Source organism: Dipteris shenzhenensis, chromosome 33, assembly GCF_047967505.1.
Source record: "Dipteris shenzhenensis isolate YYH24624 ecotype China chromosome 33, Dip_SZ_1.0, whole genome shotgun sequence".
Classification (NCBI taxonomy): domain Eukaryota; kingdom Viridiplantae; phylum Streptophyta; class Polypodiopsida; order Gleicheniales; family Dipteridaceae; genus Dipteris; species Dipteris shenzhenensis.
In genome coordinates this window covers 28,044,944-28,060,127 of record NC_141628.1, presented here as the reverse complement: position 1 = coordinate 28,060,127, position 15,184 = coordinate 28,044,944, and the positions used below count along the sequence as shown (strand labels likewise).

The window sequence follows — 15,184 nt, the reverse complement described above, 5'->3', positions numbered from 1 at the left end:
GGTTTTGATGAGTAGAGGGGAGTTTTTTGCCAAAGCATTAACATCATGAGTCCTGATAAATGAAAAGAACTCAAACACTTGAAAGCATGAGAGTATTGCCTGAGAAGCGGGAGAGGGAGTAGGCAGTGGGTTATTGAGAGTCTTTGCTTGGAGCGAGACATCCTAGGAATGTTTTTGTAAAGGAGGGGAGAAGAGAAAAAAACAAGTTAGATAAAGGAGTCAAAAAGCCAAAAAGCAGCCTTGATGACTTAAAGAAAATATGTGCAACCGACCAAAGTTACAAGGGAAAGTGTGTGCGTGTGTGTGTGTAGTAAACATTGACAACACCCCTTTCATAGTGAAAATTAGACAAATTTGGAGTGAAAAAAGAGAAATGTTTTAATAGAAATACTTTGCAATAAATATCCACAAAAAAGGAAGTGACATCATTAAAGGAAGAATAATCTTTTCAAAAGAGATAAAGTGAGTAGTAGCGCTTTGAAAAGTCATTGTTGGCAGCATCACTTTTATTGAAGAGGGGAGTCTGCCTACTTGCCACCATCCAACAAGAAAAACATGGTGAGAACCAGCTAAACCTTAGTTGGGAAGACAGGTGTCATAAACACCCCTCCCTTGTTATCGGAGTCACAACAATAAAAATAAACATTGACCATTGACTTATAAAGCTAGTTAGTAAAAAGTATGAGTGCAAAAGTAGTTAAGAGAATTATGGGGATAAAGGAGTGGAGGTGTGAGGAAGGGGAGTAGACATGGGTACTGCCGAAAGAGTTGAGAATTTTAAGCTTAAAAGGAAAAAATAAAGTATTATGAGCAAATGGATGGTAGGGAGAAGGAAGAAGTTAGGAGAGACCATTAGGAATTATGGGTAACTGAGGGTTTAGAAAAGGTTATGATTTTTACAATTACTACAAAAAGCATGAGTAAATAAGAGGTGAATAATTAAGAAACAAAGGAATATTAAGGGGTAAATCTAAATAAGAGAAGGATAAGTAAAGAAGGGGGATAACATGGGAGGAAGGAAAAAGGAAAAATTTCTACATCTTTGAGAGGGGCATGAAAGAGAGGGGGGGGGGCGGGGGGGGGGGGAGGAAGAAGAAGGGGTTTTTAATAATTACTAAGGGGGGAAGGGTAAAGTAAGGGAAAAATCAACAAGGTGAGAGGGGGGGGGGGGGAAGGGGTGGTTGTTTAAGAAATATTTAGAAAAGAAATTTAAAGAAAAAAAGGGGAAATTTTTGAAAGTAATGTGGAAAATAAAAAAGGGGGAAGAACCATATGAAGGGGAGAGAATAAGAGTAAAATAGGCATGAGGACGGTTCTTTTTGCTACCCGCCATGAGAAAGGACTCTCCTTCTTGCTTTGCCAACCCTGGTGGAATACCAGCGTGGACTGAGTCCGAAGGCACTGAACGAGTCGCCAACACCAAAGCAAGCTAGATTAATTAAACATTTTCAAATGAGTTAAATACTAAAATTGTATACTAGCTACTCTAGAGGTAAAAAAGAAACACTACTTGTTATCTACAATAAGTGAAGCATCATAAGCTTTGAAGTAAGTATATGCTCATGTGTTGACTTTTATTGCTTATTCAAGAAGGGGAAAAATCCTTGGATTCTTATAATCTCTCAATTGCAGAAATTGCATTGGTATAACTATTTGTCAATCACTACTTACATTGTCACAAATGCTAGAGAATTGATTCAGGTATAGGTCTTGTAATTTATTACACTATAGTGTTTGTGCCTAGATCACTTAATTGACATCAAGAGATATGGATCATCATACAATATTCTAGAATCACTTATGGTTGTTTCTTTATATTTAAAGGTCTATCATACATTTGAGAAGTATTCGTTGAGGTACCATAATTCCACATCTTATAGGAATGCTTACATAAGATAGGATCTTACCTTTGTCTAAGATATGAATCATTAAAGATGTCTAGCATCACCTTATGGTTTTTTGAGAATTTAGAGCATGCAATATCAATACCACAAGTAACAATTAGACAACATAGATCTATACACTTCTTTTGGATTGGACACATCTCTCAAGATGATTTAATAACACATTTTCAAAGTCAAACTAACAACCTTACGCAATAAAATTCACATGCCACAATTTCATCCACTTATCTTCCTTCAGTTTAAGGACAAAGTCTCGTTGTTAAACATGAGAATGTGTGGATCATCTAAGCTTGGATCCTTCTAATTTCACCTCTAGAATATGGAGCAATATTAATATGCCAAACTAGCTTATTTTTGGGCTACCATGTTTCGCGTGGAAGCCTTATTGATGGCTGGGTAGCTTGGAGAAGCGAAAGTCTTTTTGGAGTTATTTTCTTTTGGATGATTTCTATGTATTGTTTTCTCCCCCTTTCTCTCTCTCTCTCTTTTCTTCTTCTTCTCTCTCTCAGCTTCCAGTCCAGGGCAGGCCTTTGTTCTCTCTCTCTAAGCTTCCAAGGCAGGCCTTTTGAATGTATTCAACTAGTTTAAAATGTGAGCTTTTACGTACGTTGATCATCTCATTTATGAATGCTTGGATCCTTTTGAATTTCATCTCCATGCTGTATGACAATATTGATTTGCCTGGCTTTTTTATTAAGTTGGATGGGGATTTTTTATTTAGCAATCACAATAGATTTTTTTTTTTAATTTATAAATTTCTCCCAAGTATTTCATATCTCTTAGTGCTTAATGGTACCAATGCTAATTTCTCCACTTTAACATGCTTCAAGGGATAACAATGCTACAATACTAGTCATACTAGTCTTATCGTGAGCTTTTACCAGTGCTAATGTCACCACTTGAGCTACCATCATGGCCAAATTAGGGGCTCTAAATGCTACCTTATAGCTTTGAATCTACCATCATGTAACTCACCTCCAAATTGTAAATCAGTGTTGTCATTCTCTAAGAACAAGGTGGATTCATTCTAAGCTGAAGCAAAAATGTTGGAACATAGAGACGAGAGTGCTACCATGTGGGGTCCATAGTGAAGCAATATGACCCTTTCCTCTAGATGTTGAGAAAGTGCAAATGGAATGTACGATGGGCCCCAAAGTGAAGCAATAAGACACTTTCCTCTAAGGGGTTGAGAAAGTGCAGAGGAAATGTAAATTTATTTGATAGAGTGGCTTATGAAAGCTATGCATTGGATCTTTATGAAATGTACATTTCGTAGAGGACAACCAAATTTCTTTGAGGAAATGGTGATGGTTTCTCTTTAGGAATATTTGTGAAGGAATTGGGAGAGGATGCAAACTTTTCTTCTTCTTCTTCTTCTTCTTCGAAGAGTCTGAGTAGCAGCTCGCTGAGGTGCTGCTGCAGCATGTTTTGGCCGGCGCCTTGTCCAATCCATAGCTCGCACAGTACCAGCTCCCTTGCTTTCCATCGCATCTTTGCTGCCCCTTTCCTCAAATGCCTTCCTTCCAAGCCCTCCCTCTCCTTCTCCATCCGCAACCACTCCCATCCCCAGCCCGACCCCGATCCCGAACCTTCCCCTTCCGATCGCCCCCCCTTCTTTCGCGCCCCCGCCTTCTCCGCCTTTCGAACCGTCTTCGTCGATGCCGTCGCTGCCATTGCGGCTTCCAGGCTCACCACCCGTGTGCAAAAAATTCAAGAATTCGAGTTGCCCATCCAGACTGGTGTAAGCCCGCTCCCGTACACTGGGGTGGACGAAGAAGAAATCGTTGCTGTTCGTGAAGATGATCTTGACTCATCAGTGCTGTGGGAGCAAAGAAAGAAAGACGTTGAAGCGGAAGAAGCGAGGTCCACTTTGACGAGTCCCGGATTTAGCTTCTCTGCGGCAGGGCTTTTGTTTCCTTACCATTTGGGCGTTGCACAGTGCCTCATCGAGCATGGCTATATCACTGTACGCTCCGGCGCTCTTGCATGCAAATTAAATATTTACCACGGTGACGACAACGATTGCTTAATTATTTAAGTTTTGGCTGATTGGTTTGCGCGCAGGAAAACACACCGCTGTCAGGATCATCAGCCGGGGCACTCGTCTGTGCGGTTATTGCTAGCGGGTTAAGCATGCACGATGCCATGTTAGCCACAAAAGAACTTGCCTCTGATTGTCGCGTCAACGGCACAGCCTTTAGACTTGGGGTAATTTGCTCTGATTCAACGCCGGGGAAGCTGATTCAAGCTTACCTAAATATCACTCATTCAGCCAATCAATTAAGGGTGGACAAGGAGTGTTAAGTGAGGATCATAAGGTCTTGCACGATATATAACTATTTTTCAATTTTGCTATCTGTGAGAAGACGAGGATGTGTAGTTGTAAAAGCAGAGCAATCACAACCATTCTTTCCTTTAAGAGCGCTGTTTTCAGTAAGAGCAAGGGGGGGCTTCAGACAACAGCCAGCTGAGAAGAAGAGCAAGAAGGCACAATGTCATGGCATCAAGAGGGTCCATATCCCCCAAAAAAAGACAAGCAAAACATACCTTCCTTGGCATTATTATTATGCTTGCAACCGAAACGTGTTCACATGTCCTCAATCTCAAGTCTATTGCAAGACCTATACTGAGACAATTAAGCTATGTGGTAATGCATCAAATCTTTACATTGCATCAAGTCTATTTTTCCGTCTTCGACCTTTTTTTCAATGTCACGTTACTTCATGGCAATGCCCTTGGTACGCTGGGAGTGCAACGCGGATGATGAACTTGTGCAAGGAGGGCTTCTTTGTGGGTGTGCCCGAAGGATAGTGATAGATTCTTCCTGGAGTTAGTTGGGGGCTGTGCCAGGGGATGTATGTAGGCATGGTTAGGGGCTGAAAAGAGGGCCTGGCAGAGGGTTGGTTAAGGCCCACAGTTAGGCTTGTAACCTCAGGTCTGGTTGGGGCCAGTGGCCTATAAAAGGCATCTGCCCCCACACTCCTTCTGACAGGACAGGACCTGCAGCTCCTCTTCTCCACCATCCTTTGCTGCAGCCCTGCCTGCTCCATCTACCTCTCCTCTTCAGATCTGCTCCTCTCTGCCTCCTCTCTGCCTTCTCTCTGCCTCTCCTCCTGCCTCCTGGCTGCTCCATCTTCTCGTCCAGATCTGCTCCCATCCTGCTCCAGATCTGCTCATCTGCTCCTTCTGCTCCAGATCTGCACCATCCTGCTTCAGATCTGTCCCTATGCTTCTGCTGCTCCAGATCTGCTCCTTTTCTTCATCATGTTGCTATTCCAGATAGCCTGAAGGTTCCTTCCTCAGAGCATGCTGGTTTTCAGCCATTTCCTAGGGCAGCTCTAGCCCTTCATCTTCTTCATCATCGAGCTACACGGAGGACTGCGCTTTGCTCCCTCTACTTCTATCTTTTCTACAGTTTCTCTACATGGAATCATCTTTCTGATTCACCTCAGCCACGGTCCTTAAGACACAACGGCTTGAGGTTCTTGTATTCAGTTTTTCATATTACCGACAGGCACTATGTTTTCTGAGTTCCGTTCTTCAGTTGTGTCTGAGTATTGTCTATTTTCTGATCGCTCCACTGCAAACCCTATCGTTTCTCTATACTGACCAGGGTCGGGTCAATCGACTTGATGATGTCATGTTAACTCTACTAGATCTTGGTCGGGTCAGCCGATTGGTTGGGTCAAGTTAGTGGTCCGTCTATTTTGCCAATGAATAGGGCCCCTTGCCACACTATGATTGTTCCATTTTGTGGTTGGCATCTTTTTCCATGCAGTTATCTTGCCTCATTCTGCGTTGCTCTCTCTCCCTCTTAGTCTCTCTCAAGTTTATGCTTTTGCAATGTGCAACGTTGACATGGTATCAGAGCTGCAGGTCGTCCAAAAGCTTGGGCTTGGATCTGGAGAGTGTTTGGCACTGATGCAGGTGTGAAGAGTTCGGAGGTTGCTGCTCACAGAATCCGGGATATCGTTGCTGCCCATATCCCACCCACCCTCAATTGCATCGCGCATAGATGAAACTATCGCCCGTGTCTTGATTGTGTGGTGATTGCACAATATAGTGTAGTGTGGACAGCAGGAAGAAGGTGAACCACAGTCGAAGGCGCGTGGCTAGTCTGGGACACAGGCGACTGTCTGGAGTAGCTGTTGAAGGCATGGACAGAAGGGATTCAGAATTGTTTGAAGGTGTCGTAGCAAACTCTTTTCCCTTCCTACATCAGAATCCAATTTCGCTTCTCTTCTTTCCCCAATCACCCTCCCTATCTCTTCTTCTTTGCCACCGACCCTCCCTTTTACAAGGGCTGTTCATCTGACTTTCAGCAGTGTGTGAGTGCTTGGAGTGGATCCATGGCATGTCCATGCATGAGCAAGGAGGACAAACTCGATGGATCCAACTAAGCTCGTTGGAAGATGAACATGAAGATTTGGTTCATCCACAAGGGCCTTGGGGAAATCGTTCCAGGAAAGGAGTTTTGGATTCCATCCCCAACACACCTGTGTGAGCTCCTGGGCTGCTCTATCAGTCTTCCGCTGCAGGTTCCTTCTGTTATGATTTCTAACTTGGTATCACAGCCTTGACGGAAGTTTACAAGAAGTGGAGCTTGAAGGCAAGCACCTTGCTGAAGGACGACATTGATTTAGAGCTTGGGGGAATCAACTTTGGCGACTGAAGGACAGTACCCTTGCAAGGGAGGCTCAGGTTCGGACAGGTGTACAACTGTCTAACTCTCTCTTTCTCTCTCTCTTCAGCTCATACATATGCTATCCCTGATTTCGGAGAGAAAGGCAAGCTAGATGGGACCAATTACCCATTGCGGAAGATGAAGATCAAGAGCCACGTGGTGTTGAGGGAGACATGGGATATTGCAAGGGGGACGCAGTTAATGCCGCAGCCCACTGTGACTCTAGCCACAACGAATGACTGCACTGGCAGTGCCTGTACCAGCAGATGTGGTTCTAGTAAGAGCCTGGTAGATGTACGATGCGGAGGCCTTGGCCATCATCGTTGGCACCGCGGCAAATGCGGTACGTCCTCACATATGGACAACAGATACCTCTTTTTTGCAGCTTGGACGACTTTGAGGGATATGCACGAGCTGAACAATGAAGCGAGGATTTTAGACTTCGAGAATGAGTCCTATGGCATGAGCATGGATGAGGGGGATTCAGTACAGGATCACATCACCAAGATGGCTGTACCTTGTCTGGATCTTGACCAAATTCGTGCTTTGACCAAATGCAGGTACCTTGTCTTGGAGGTCAGTTTTTTCAGTTTCCCATCTCGCCTTTTCCTTCTTCCAATTCTCTCTCTTGTCCTCCATTCTTCCTGCACTTTTCCTCCTCAGCGTTTTGTCCTCGAGAGCTTTCTCTACTAGTAGAGCCACATTCGTGGCCTCGAAACCTTCAATCCTTTCGATCAGTACGAGGCATATTTTGTTGATGCAGGTGAGCACAACTGATGTGGCCTTATGAGGTACCCCTGTTAAGAGGGATGCCATAGCATTTTCCAATGCTTGCTTCCGCCATATGTCTTCTACACACCCTCGTGTAGGCATTGTGCAAAATAAATCTAAACAGTTTCATCCCTTCTTTTAAGGACATATCAAGTGTCTTAGAGTACCTTGATTTCTCACATGTTTGGCAAGTCATTTTGCAGGTCCTTGCAGATTCGGAGAGTAGCAGCAGGATTTTCTTGCTTTTCTCAATGGTTTCGGGTGGTGTATTTGCAAGTGTGTCGAGGTTGCAGCAGCCTACGGTTTTGGAGAGGCTCAGGTAGCCCATAGGCTAGCTTAGCTAGCAACGCCCAAGGGGAAGTTGAGGTAGCTGAGTTTGAGGAGCAGCCTAGAAGCTTTGATGCAGCCCAGCGGCTGTCTGTAGCAATGGCGCAGCCTTTCCCGATTGCTTGAAGATGGCGATGTGCAACAACCCACAAGGCCTGAGTGCACTTGACACGGCTAGCAGTAGGCCTCCAGTATCGTGACCGCTCCACAAACGCGGAATAGTTCCAGGTGCCACGACAGCTCTAGGTAATATAGATGGGCATCGCTAGGAGGTCTTGGAGGCATGACGGCGTGACAATAGGCTAGAGGCTTGGGGGGGGTTGAGGTTAGAGAGAGAGAGAGAGAGAGGGAGGGGAGGGAGTTTATTAAACTCTGCTAAAGACCGATGGGTCTATGAGATTGATAGAAAAACCTGATACAATGAGCCAAAGGGTGGAGCTACTAAGCGAGCATTCGAACCCATTCTAGAGAAAACTGTGTAGACATAGTCAATGATATTATCATACATGTCACTTTAGTCATAAAAAAAATCCATGGTATCAAAATTCCATACTCCGGCAGTCTGATCAAACGCCAAGATACATCCGATGATGGACTAGATAGTGTAGGCAAGAAGCGAGTGATAGATCGCTGTTTGCTTTCTGTATGAGATGTCCGTCGTGCCCTCTTGGTAGCTATCTGATGCCTAACGAGCGCTACGGTAACCCCAGTCGACCACACCCCGGATCTAAAAATGGAAGAAATGTTGGTGAGTGTGATTTGCATGTCTGTCCTCTGTCGGTGTGCTGCTTCTCGATCTCGGGGTCCTTGCCTCTCCAACTATTTGTGGTCGGGGGGATAGCATGCTCCAATTGGAAGAACTTTGTGATCATATTCTGCGATGGACCATGTAAGACCCCTCGCTCTTGTCTGCGTGATCTGATGAGATGCTCCTTGTGTCGGACCGCCTCATGGATAAAAGCGGCCAAGCATCTTTGGTCTGGATATGAGAGGAGTTTGGAGAGGTCCTCGAACTTGTCTCTGAGAAGGCAATGGTATCGTCCACGGATCTCATAGTAGTTTGGGCAATGAAAGACGAAGTGTTCCTCTGATTCCACCTCATGTTGGTCACATAGTATGCAAAGGCGACTCTCCCTGGGGATCCCATCTGCCTGCCCACTCTTGATGCGGAGTCGGTGCGATGACACGTGGAACTGTCCAATGGCAATCTTGAGTGAGTGTGGTAGATGAATATCGGTGTACCCTAGTGGGATAATGAATCCCTCCTCGGATACGTGCAGGCAGTGGTCTCGATAGAAACTGAGCTTCACAAGAAGCTCTATCTGTGCCAACTAGGTCCTGAATGTGTGAAGTTGTAAGAGATTCTCTTGGATGATCGGGTTGAACTTGTTGTCCCGAAACGGGACAAATGGGGCATCAATGTTGTACTGAAACTTGAAAGGAAGGCAGCCTGTCTATATGGAAACCCAATCTCGCAAACCATCTGCATGTGTGTGCATACCAACCTCTCTCTGATCACCTTGAGCTGCCAGTGCCATAGACGATGCTAATGCCAACCAAGGTAACTTGCGTCACCCTACAGTACAAGAGCCATATGCTCGCACGTGGTATAGATAAGTAATAGTCTGAAATGCCGCATCTAACCGCAGTGGCGAAACCCCGAACTCAGCTTGAATGATCTGATGAGGAGCAGATGGCTTGCTACGGATCATCCGTGACAACAAGAGAACTTGTAATCTCTCCACTCGAGTCCACTCTGTGTCGAATAGATCTGCCCCCCAGCAAGTGCTTCTGCACATGCTCGCAGGTTGGACCAAGGAGTCAAATAGGAGAACCTTGGTCCATGGGTCATGAAAATGTGAATGGAAGCACTGCCTCTCCAATCGGGCAAGGGAGGTGTATCCTCTACTTAGACGAGCCTGCATCGTCGGCCTCATCGTGAAGATAGGTTCAGAGAATAGAACCCCAAGGTAAGTGTATGATGAGACAATCTCAACTAGTGTTCCGTCAAACGTGAACTGCTCTCTATGTGTGGCTGCCCTGGAGGTGTTGAATATCATAACTTTACCAAAGTTGACCTTCAAATCATGGCAGTCGCAAATAGCTAGGTGTGCATCTAGATGTCTCTGAAGCCCCTCAGTCGACAAGGATAAGAGTACCACGTCATCAGTGTACAATAGAATCTGGAGCATGTATTTGGCGAGAGAGCAACCAGCCCCTCCTAGGGTCCTCATAAAAGACTCGAGCTCGTCTGTATAGAGGCCAAACAAGGTCGGTGAGAGTGGGCAACCTTGTTTGACCCCAATGGTGCTCATGATCTCATTTGTCCATCCCCCATCCATACGAACTCTGCCGGAAACCCTCTCATAAAGTGCCATCATTGCCCATAATATCTCTTGGCCATAGCCCAGCTCTTGTAACCGCCTGATGAGACGTGCTCGTGGTACCGTGTCGAAGGATTTGCGAAAATCCACAAAGCAGCAATAGACCCTCTGTCTTCGTGCTCTGGCCTCCTCTATGACACGCTTGAGTGTAAGTATGTGGTCTATGGTCCCATGATCACATCGGAAGCCTGCCTGTCCCTCTGCTCTGAGTCCCTACATCTTTGCATAGCAGCTGATCTCCATATCAAGTACTGAGGCATATATCTTGGACATGACATGCCCAATCATGATGGTCATGTAGTTGCCTAGACTCATGGGATCCCCTCTTCTGTATAGGTGTGATAGTGTTGAGAGTCCATGTGCGTGGAAAACTTAGACAAACTGCTTCATTGAATAGCTTTGCTAGGATAGGGGTTAGGATGTCAATCCCGTATGCAACAAACTCGGTGCATAGACCCTCATGATCCTTTGCTCGGCCGTTGTGAAGCTTCATGACCGTGTCTTTGACGCCCCCCTTACTGAATAGATTGTAGGAAGTGGGTCAAGGTGCATGTGAGAGATGAGGGGTGGGCTGGTCAAGAATATCGTATAACGTGCATGTGTAGTTGTGCCAAGCCTGAGTATTTGTGAGTGGTGAGGGGGACCGCCGTTCAAGAAACCTTTGCCAAAAGTCCTTGGAGTTATTGCTAAACAAGATGTTCAGTAATTCCTCCTTGCTTCGACGAATAAAGTTTCTTTTCTTCTTGCGAACTAGACAACGATACTCGCGTATTGTGTTCGGTTCGCTTAGTAAGCCATGTTTGGACTCGAATCAGGGTTATTGGCGAAGAGCCTTGCACTCGCCATCGTACCAGCAATTACATGGCATGGATCCCAGAGGCGGTGGACGGTTAGAGCGTCTGGTGTACGGGAAAGCGTGGGGGGCAGTGGGGATCGGCTAATCAAAGCGGCTCGGTCCTCTAGTAGAGGTATGTGGTCAATGTAGGTGAGTAGAGTGTAGAGTCATGTAGAATCTATTGGTGAGAGGCTGTGATCAAAGTGTATGTCATGATAAGTAGTGTAATTGGGTGGTGCGGTAGGTGTAGCAAGACGAGGGGTGGTGATACTAAAGAAGAGATATGTATGACCAGTCCCAAGGGGAGGTGGTGAAGCAGAGAAGTTCATAATGGGTGATGTGAAGGTAAGGGATCCCAAGATATAATCAACCACGCCAGACCCCCTCTGTGTGGAAAGCAAGTGAAGCCACTGGAGGAGGGCCATCGCTCAAGATGGGTATAGAGAATGAGATCATGCGTCGTACCTAGATCCAGGAGTGCATGCCCATAGGAGGTATCGGGGGCTTGTCCATTAGCGGACACTTGTGAAATGCCAGCGTCAGCAAGATCTATGTCAGGAAGTAAAATAATATCCTCACGAAAATCTAGCAGTTGCACCTGACGTGCTCTCGTCCTCGCGTTGAAGTTTCCGCGTCCTAATGTAGAGGTGTGGTGATGTCTCAACCTCCTTTTGAACTGCCTTGGTGAAGTGTGATGTCTTTGGTGGAAAGTAGCAGACTGCTATGAAGAGATCTCGGCTGGTCGTGTGTCGTAATCTAATCCAAAGGAATTTGGAGTGTGGGTCTCTCCTCTCTACTGAGATCGCCCCAATGAGAGATTAATCTATACAAGACTGCCACTCCTCCTGAGCCGTATTCCACCTGTCTCCCCCTCGTCTCCTCCCTAGAGGCTAACTCCCAAGTATATCCACTGACCACCAGTCGAGGGTGCTCTGGGCTCTGATGTGTCTCTGTGTAGAAGACTATGTCTTGTCATGTGCAGGACTCCGAGAAATTCCCAAGCTCTGACCAAAGCGTACCATTACAATTCCAAATGGTGCAGGCAAGGGTCTCGGTATCCTGCGTCTCATAGGCCCTGACCCCTATGTGGGAGGATGATCAGGTGATCGGTGGGGTCTGGTAATGAGACCCCACCGATTACCTGATCATCCTCCCACATAGAGGGTCTCTCCCCACTTGCCATGCTCCCACAATAGCATGATTGGGAACTCCTAACTGTTAGAAATGACCCAACAGAGGGTACGCACAGCGGAAGACTGATAGTAATGCCCAGGAGTTCACACAGTGTGCGTATGGGGTGTGGAATCACAAACTTCTTAACTTATGTGCATAGATGTGCAAGCCAGTAGATAGACAATGCTCAGAGACAAATATAGAAGCAACACTTTATATTTCTGTCTGTCCAGAAAGTAGGACAGGATAGAATGCCAAAAGGTCCTTCTACTACAAGCCTGACACTCCTAGATCTCTCAGCCTGCGTGCTCTGTGGCATCTTCCTAGTGGAGGGGCGTATTGTAGAGCAGGTCGTGGGAAAGGAGCTGATGGCTGCATCCTGAACCAGTGCGACAAGTGGCTGAGATCTGCATCATCTTGGAAGGGTGCTGCTAGTCCCTTTGACAGGTGGCTCATATATACGGCATCAAGAGCATTATCAAAGTGTACTCGAACCCGGGGGGTGCGGGGGGATCATGTCCTACTTCCGACAATGCGGTCATGATGCTGAAGGACAGGTAGGAGTGGTGTGCACTGAGTGGGAGGGGATGAACTGTGAGGTCATGTACCCTCGTCACAAAGGCTGGGGGCCCTAGCAAGTAGTCCACTGTACTACTGCCACCTCCATGTGGGAAACAGGTAAGCCCTTTGGATAACAGCCATTTGTGGAGGCCATTAAGTCATGTATAGCTCCCAGATCGAGTAACTGTCTCCCATATCTTGTCACCTGTGGTGTATCATCAGAGAGTTTCGTGATCTTGAGATCCACTGGTTCCATCTCTGGAACTCTGAGAGGATCCATCTCAAAGTCTAGTAAGCCCACATGTCTATCCCCTATGCATGCGTTGAAGTCACCTGAGAGAAGGACTGTGCCTTGTCTGGAGAACTCTGTGATGTCCTCGTAGAGAGTCTCATATGGGCTGTACGTATCTGGGGGAGATAGCACACTGCCATAAAAATCGGTCGTGTGTTGGGTGGCTGGATTTGGACCCACATATGTCGCGCATGCTCCTCCTTCCGCACGATGGAAATGAATGGTCTCAAGTGTGCTCTGAAGAGGACAGCCACGCCTCCAGAGCCTTGTACTCCTGTATCTCTCCTCATTTCCATTCTGTAAGCCCTCTAGTCTGGACTTTCATGTGTCTCGGTGTAGAAAATAATATCTCTATCTGTGTATGTTTCTGAGAAGCCACATGGATTGGACCAGAGAGTGCCATTGCAGTTCCAAACAGCCATACTCACTTTGTCATGTGACTCTGTCTCAAAGGCCCGACACTGTCATGCATTGTCTGTATCCTCTCTTCCTCTTTCAGCCCTCTATCAGATGATTACTTTGCCATCACGGTATACAGCCCATTTTCCTTTTTGTCTCGCAGCTAGTACTCGAGTCACTCTCTCTCTCTCTTATGTTCTTGTTGCAAAAGCGTGAGATCATCATCCAAATAAATCCTGGTTCCCTTCAAAGTTGCCCGCATACTCATGAAAGTAGACCGGTCTGCTAGTGTCCAGAACCTCACAATCATGGGTCTTGCTGGTGCATCATCCCTTCCTATCCTCCAAGCTGCCTCGAAGGTTAGATTACTTTGGTGATTAGAGCTTCAGCGTCTGCCATTGCAAAGTTCCCAACTGTAAGGCCTCTGACAAGAACATTCAGTGCCTTGTTACCTCTTCTCTTCTCTTCCTCTAATGCATCAGAAGTAAATTCTTTCTTTGATGGGGCTGCTTTGCCCTTGTTGACTACTCCTTTCCAGTCTTTCATCGCAGCCTTGCCTTTATCTATTTGCTTAGAGAATTCCTCATGTTTCCCTTGGAAAGTTTTTTGTAGAGCAGCCATTTCCTTCTTTAGATTTTCATGAGAGAGAGAGAGAGAGAGAGAGTAAAGTCCACAGGAGACCTAACGGGTCTATGGGTCAAAATGTACACCAAAATGATCAATATCAGCTAGAGACTGAGAGTCTATGGGGGAGTACAGCAGCTCAGCCCCAAATTATTATAGCATAACTACATTTAAGTACTATATTAGGGGTGGTCTGAATAACATCAGTTTAAGACAGAGTCTTTGGGGTTAGGTTTGAAATCTCTAATGAGTGCTTGCCCATCTCGATAAACCGCCCATTTACCTTCTTTCCTTGCTTCTTTCACTTTGATAAGTTCATTTGCCCTTAGTTTGAGTTGGGTCGGAGTGAGCTCTTTAGATATCCAAATCCTAGTACCCTTCAGCTTGTTGGTTTGTTTGAGGATCTTGGTTCTTAAAATCCTTTCTTTGAAATAAATCTATGCTTGGTTTCCCTTTCGAGTGATAAGACTTATGCCATTTTCATCCCAACCAATTTGTGGCACTGCCTTCTTGTGTTGGATAATCTTTTTCTCATCAATGCATTCCTCTTCCTCTTCCATTTCAAAATAGCTAAGGCAACTATCTTGCAATCCCCCAATACGTAAAATCTTTTTGCTACTTGCCATGGCTTGTTGCTCTCTTACCTCTGTATAAACATCACATTTGTTGATCTTGTTATGTATTGTTGTTGTAATTTCCTGCCCATGGATTTGAGCTGAGTGGTGACCATTTCTTGGACCTTGGCTACAAGTTGTGGTGTCGGGGTTGTAGTATTGCATTGCTGTAGGACTTCTTGGATTACCTCTTGTTTGCCTTCATTCTTCATCTCTGAAACTATAACCTCTCGCTTATAAACTACTGCAAAAACACTCTCATAAGCGCTCTCTCTCTCTCCCTCTCTCTACAGACAGCTAGGGCCTAGGACAACATGTTGGGCTGGACCCCTCCGAAGGTATTTTATTTCTTGAGAGAAAGTGAATACACAGTTCAGCGTAGAGCTGCTCTATACAAAATCCAACGTGAATCCAAATTACACGAGCTTCAAGCTCATTTCAAATTGGCAACATGAAACTTGTCTAAAATCCAATGGGAATCCATATTACAAGAGCTTCAAGCTCATTTCAAATTGGCAACATGCCACTTGTCTAAAATCTAGACTACATGCCACTAAGGGCAACTCTTCGAAGCACTTGGTCACGCAAACCGCCTTCTAGATGCTTGTTAGGCTCC

At 45.7% G+C, this 15,184-nt stretch overlaps 1 protein-coding gene across 1 annotated transcript in view; it reads left to right on the top strand.

The window, feature by feature from the left end:
- Positions 1 to 3,242: 3,242 nt before the first annotated feature.
- Positions 3,243 to 15,184, top strand: part of LOC147879924 (Acyl transferase/acyl hydrolase/lysophospholipase superfamily protein) — a 30,655-nt gene continuing 18,713 nt past the window's right edge. Inside the window, exons 1-2 of the mRNA XM_087371707.1 lie at positions 3,243 to 3,870; positions 3,969 to 4,112. Coding sequence (XP_087227833.1) covers positions 3,328 to 3,870; positions 3,969 to 4,112 — 687 coding nt within the window. The 5' untranslated portion in view covers positions 3,243 to 3,327. The remainder of the gene's footprint in view (positions 3,871 to 3,968; positions 4,113 to 15,184) is intronic.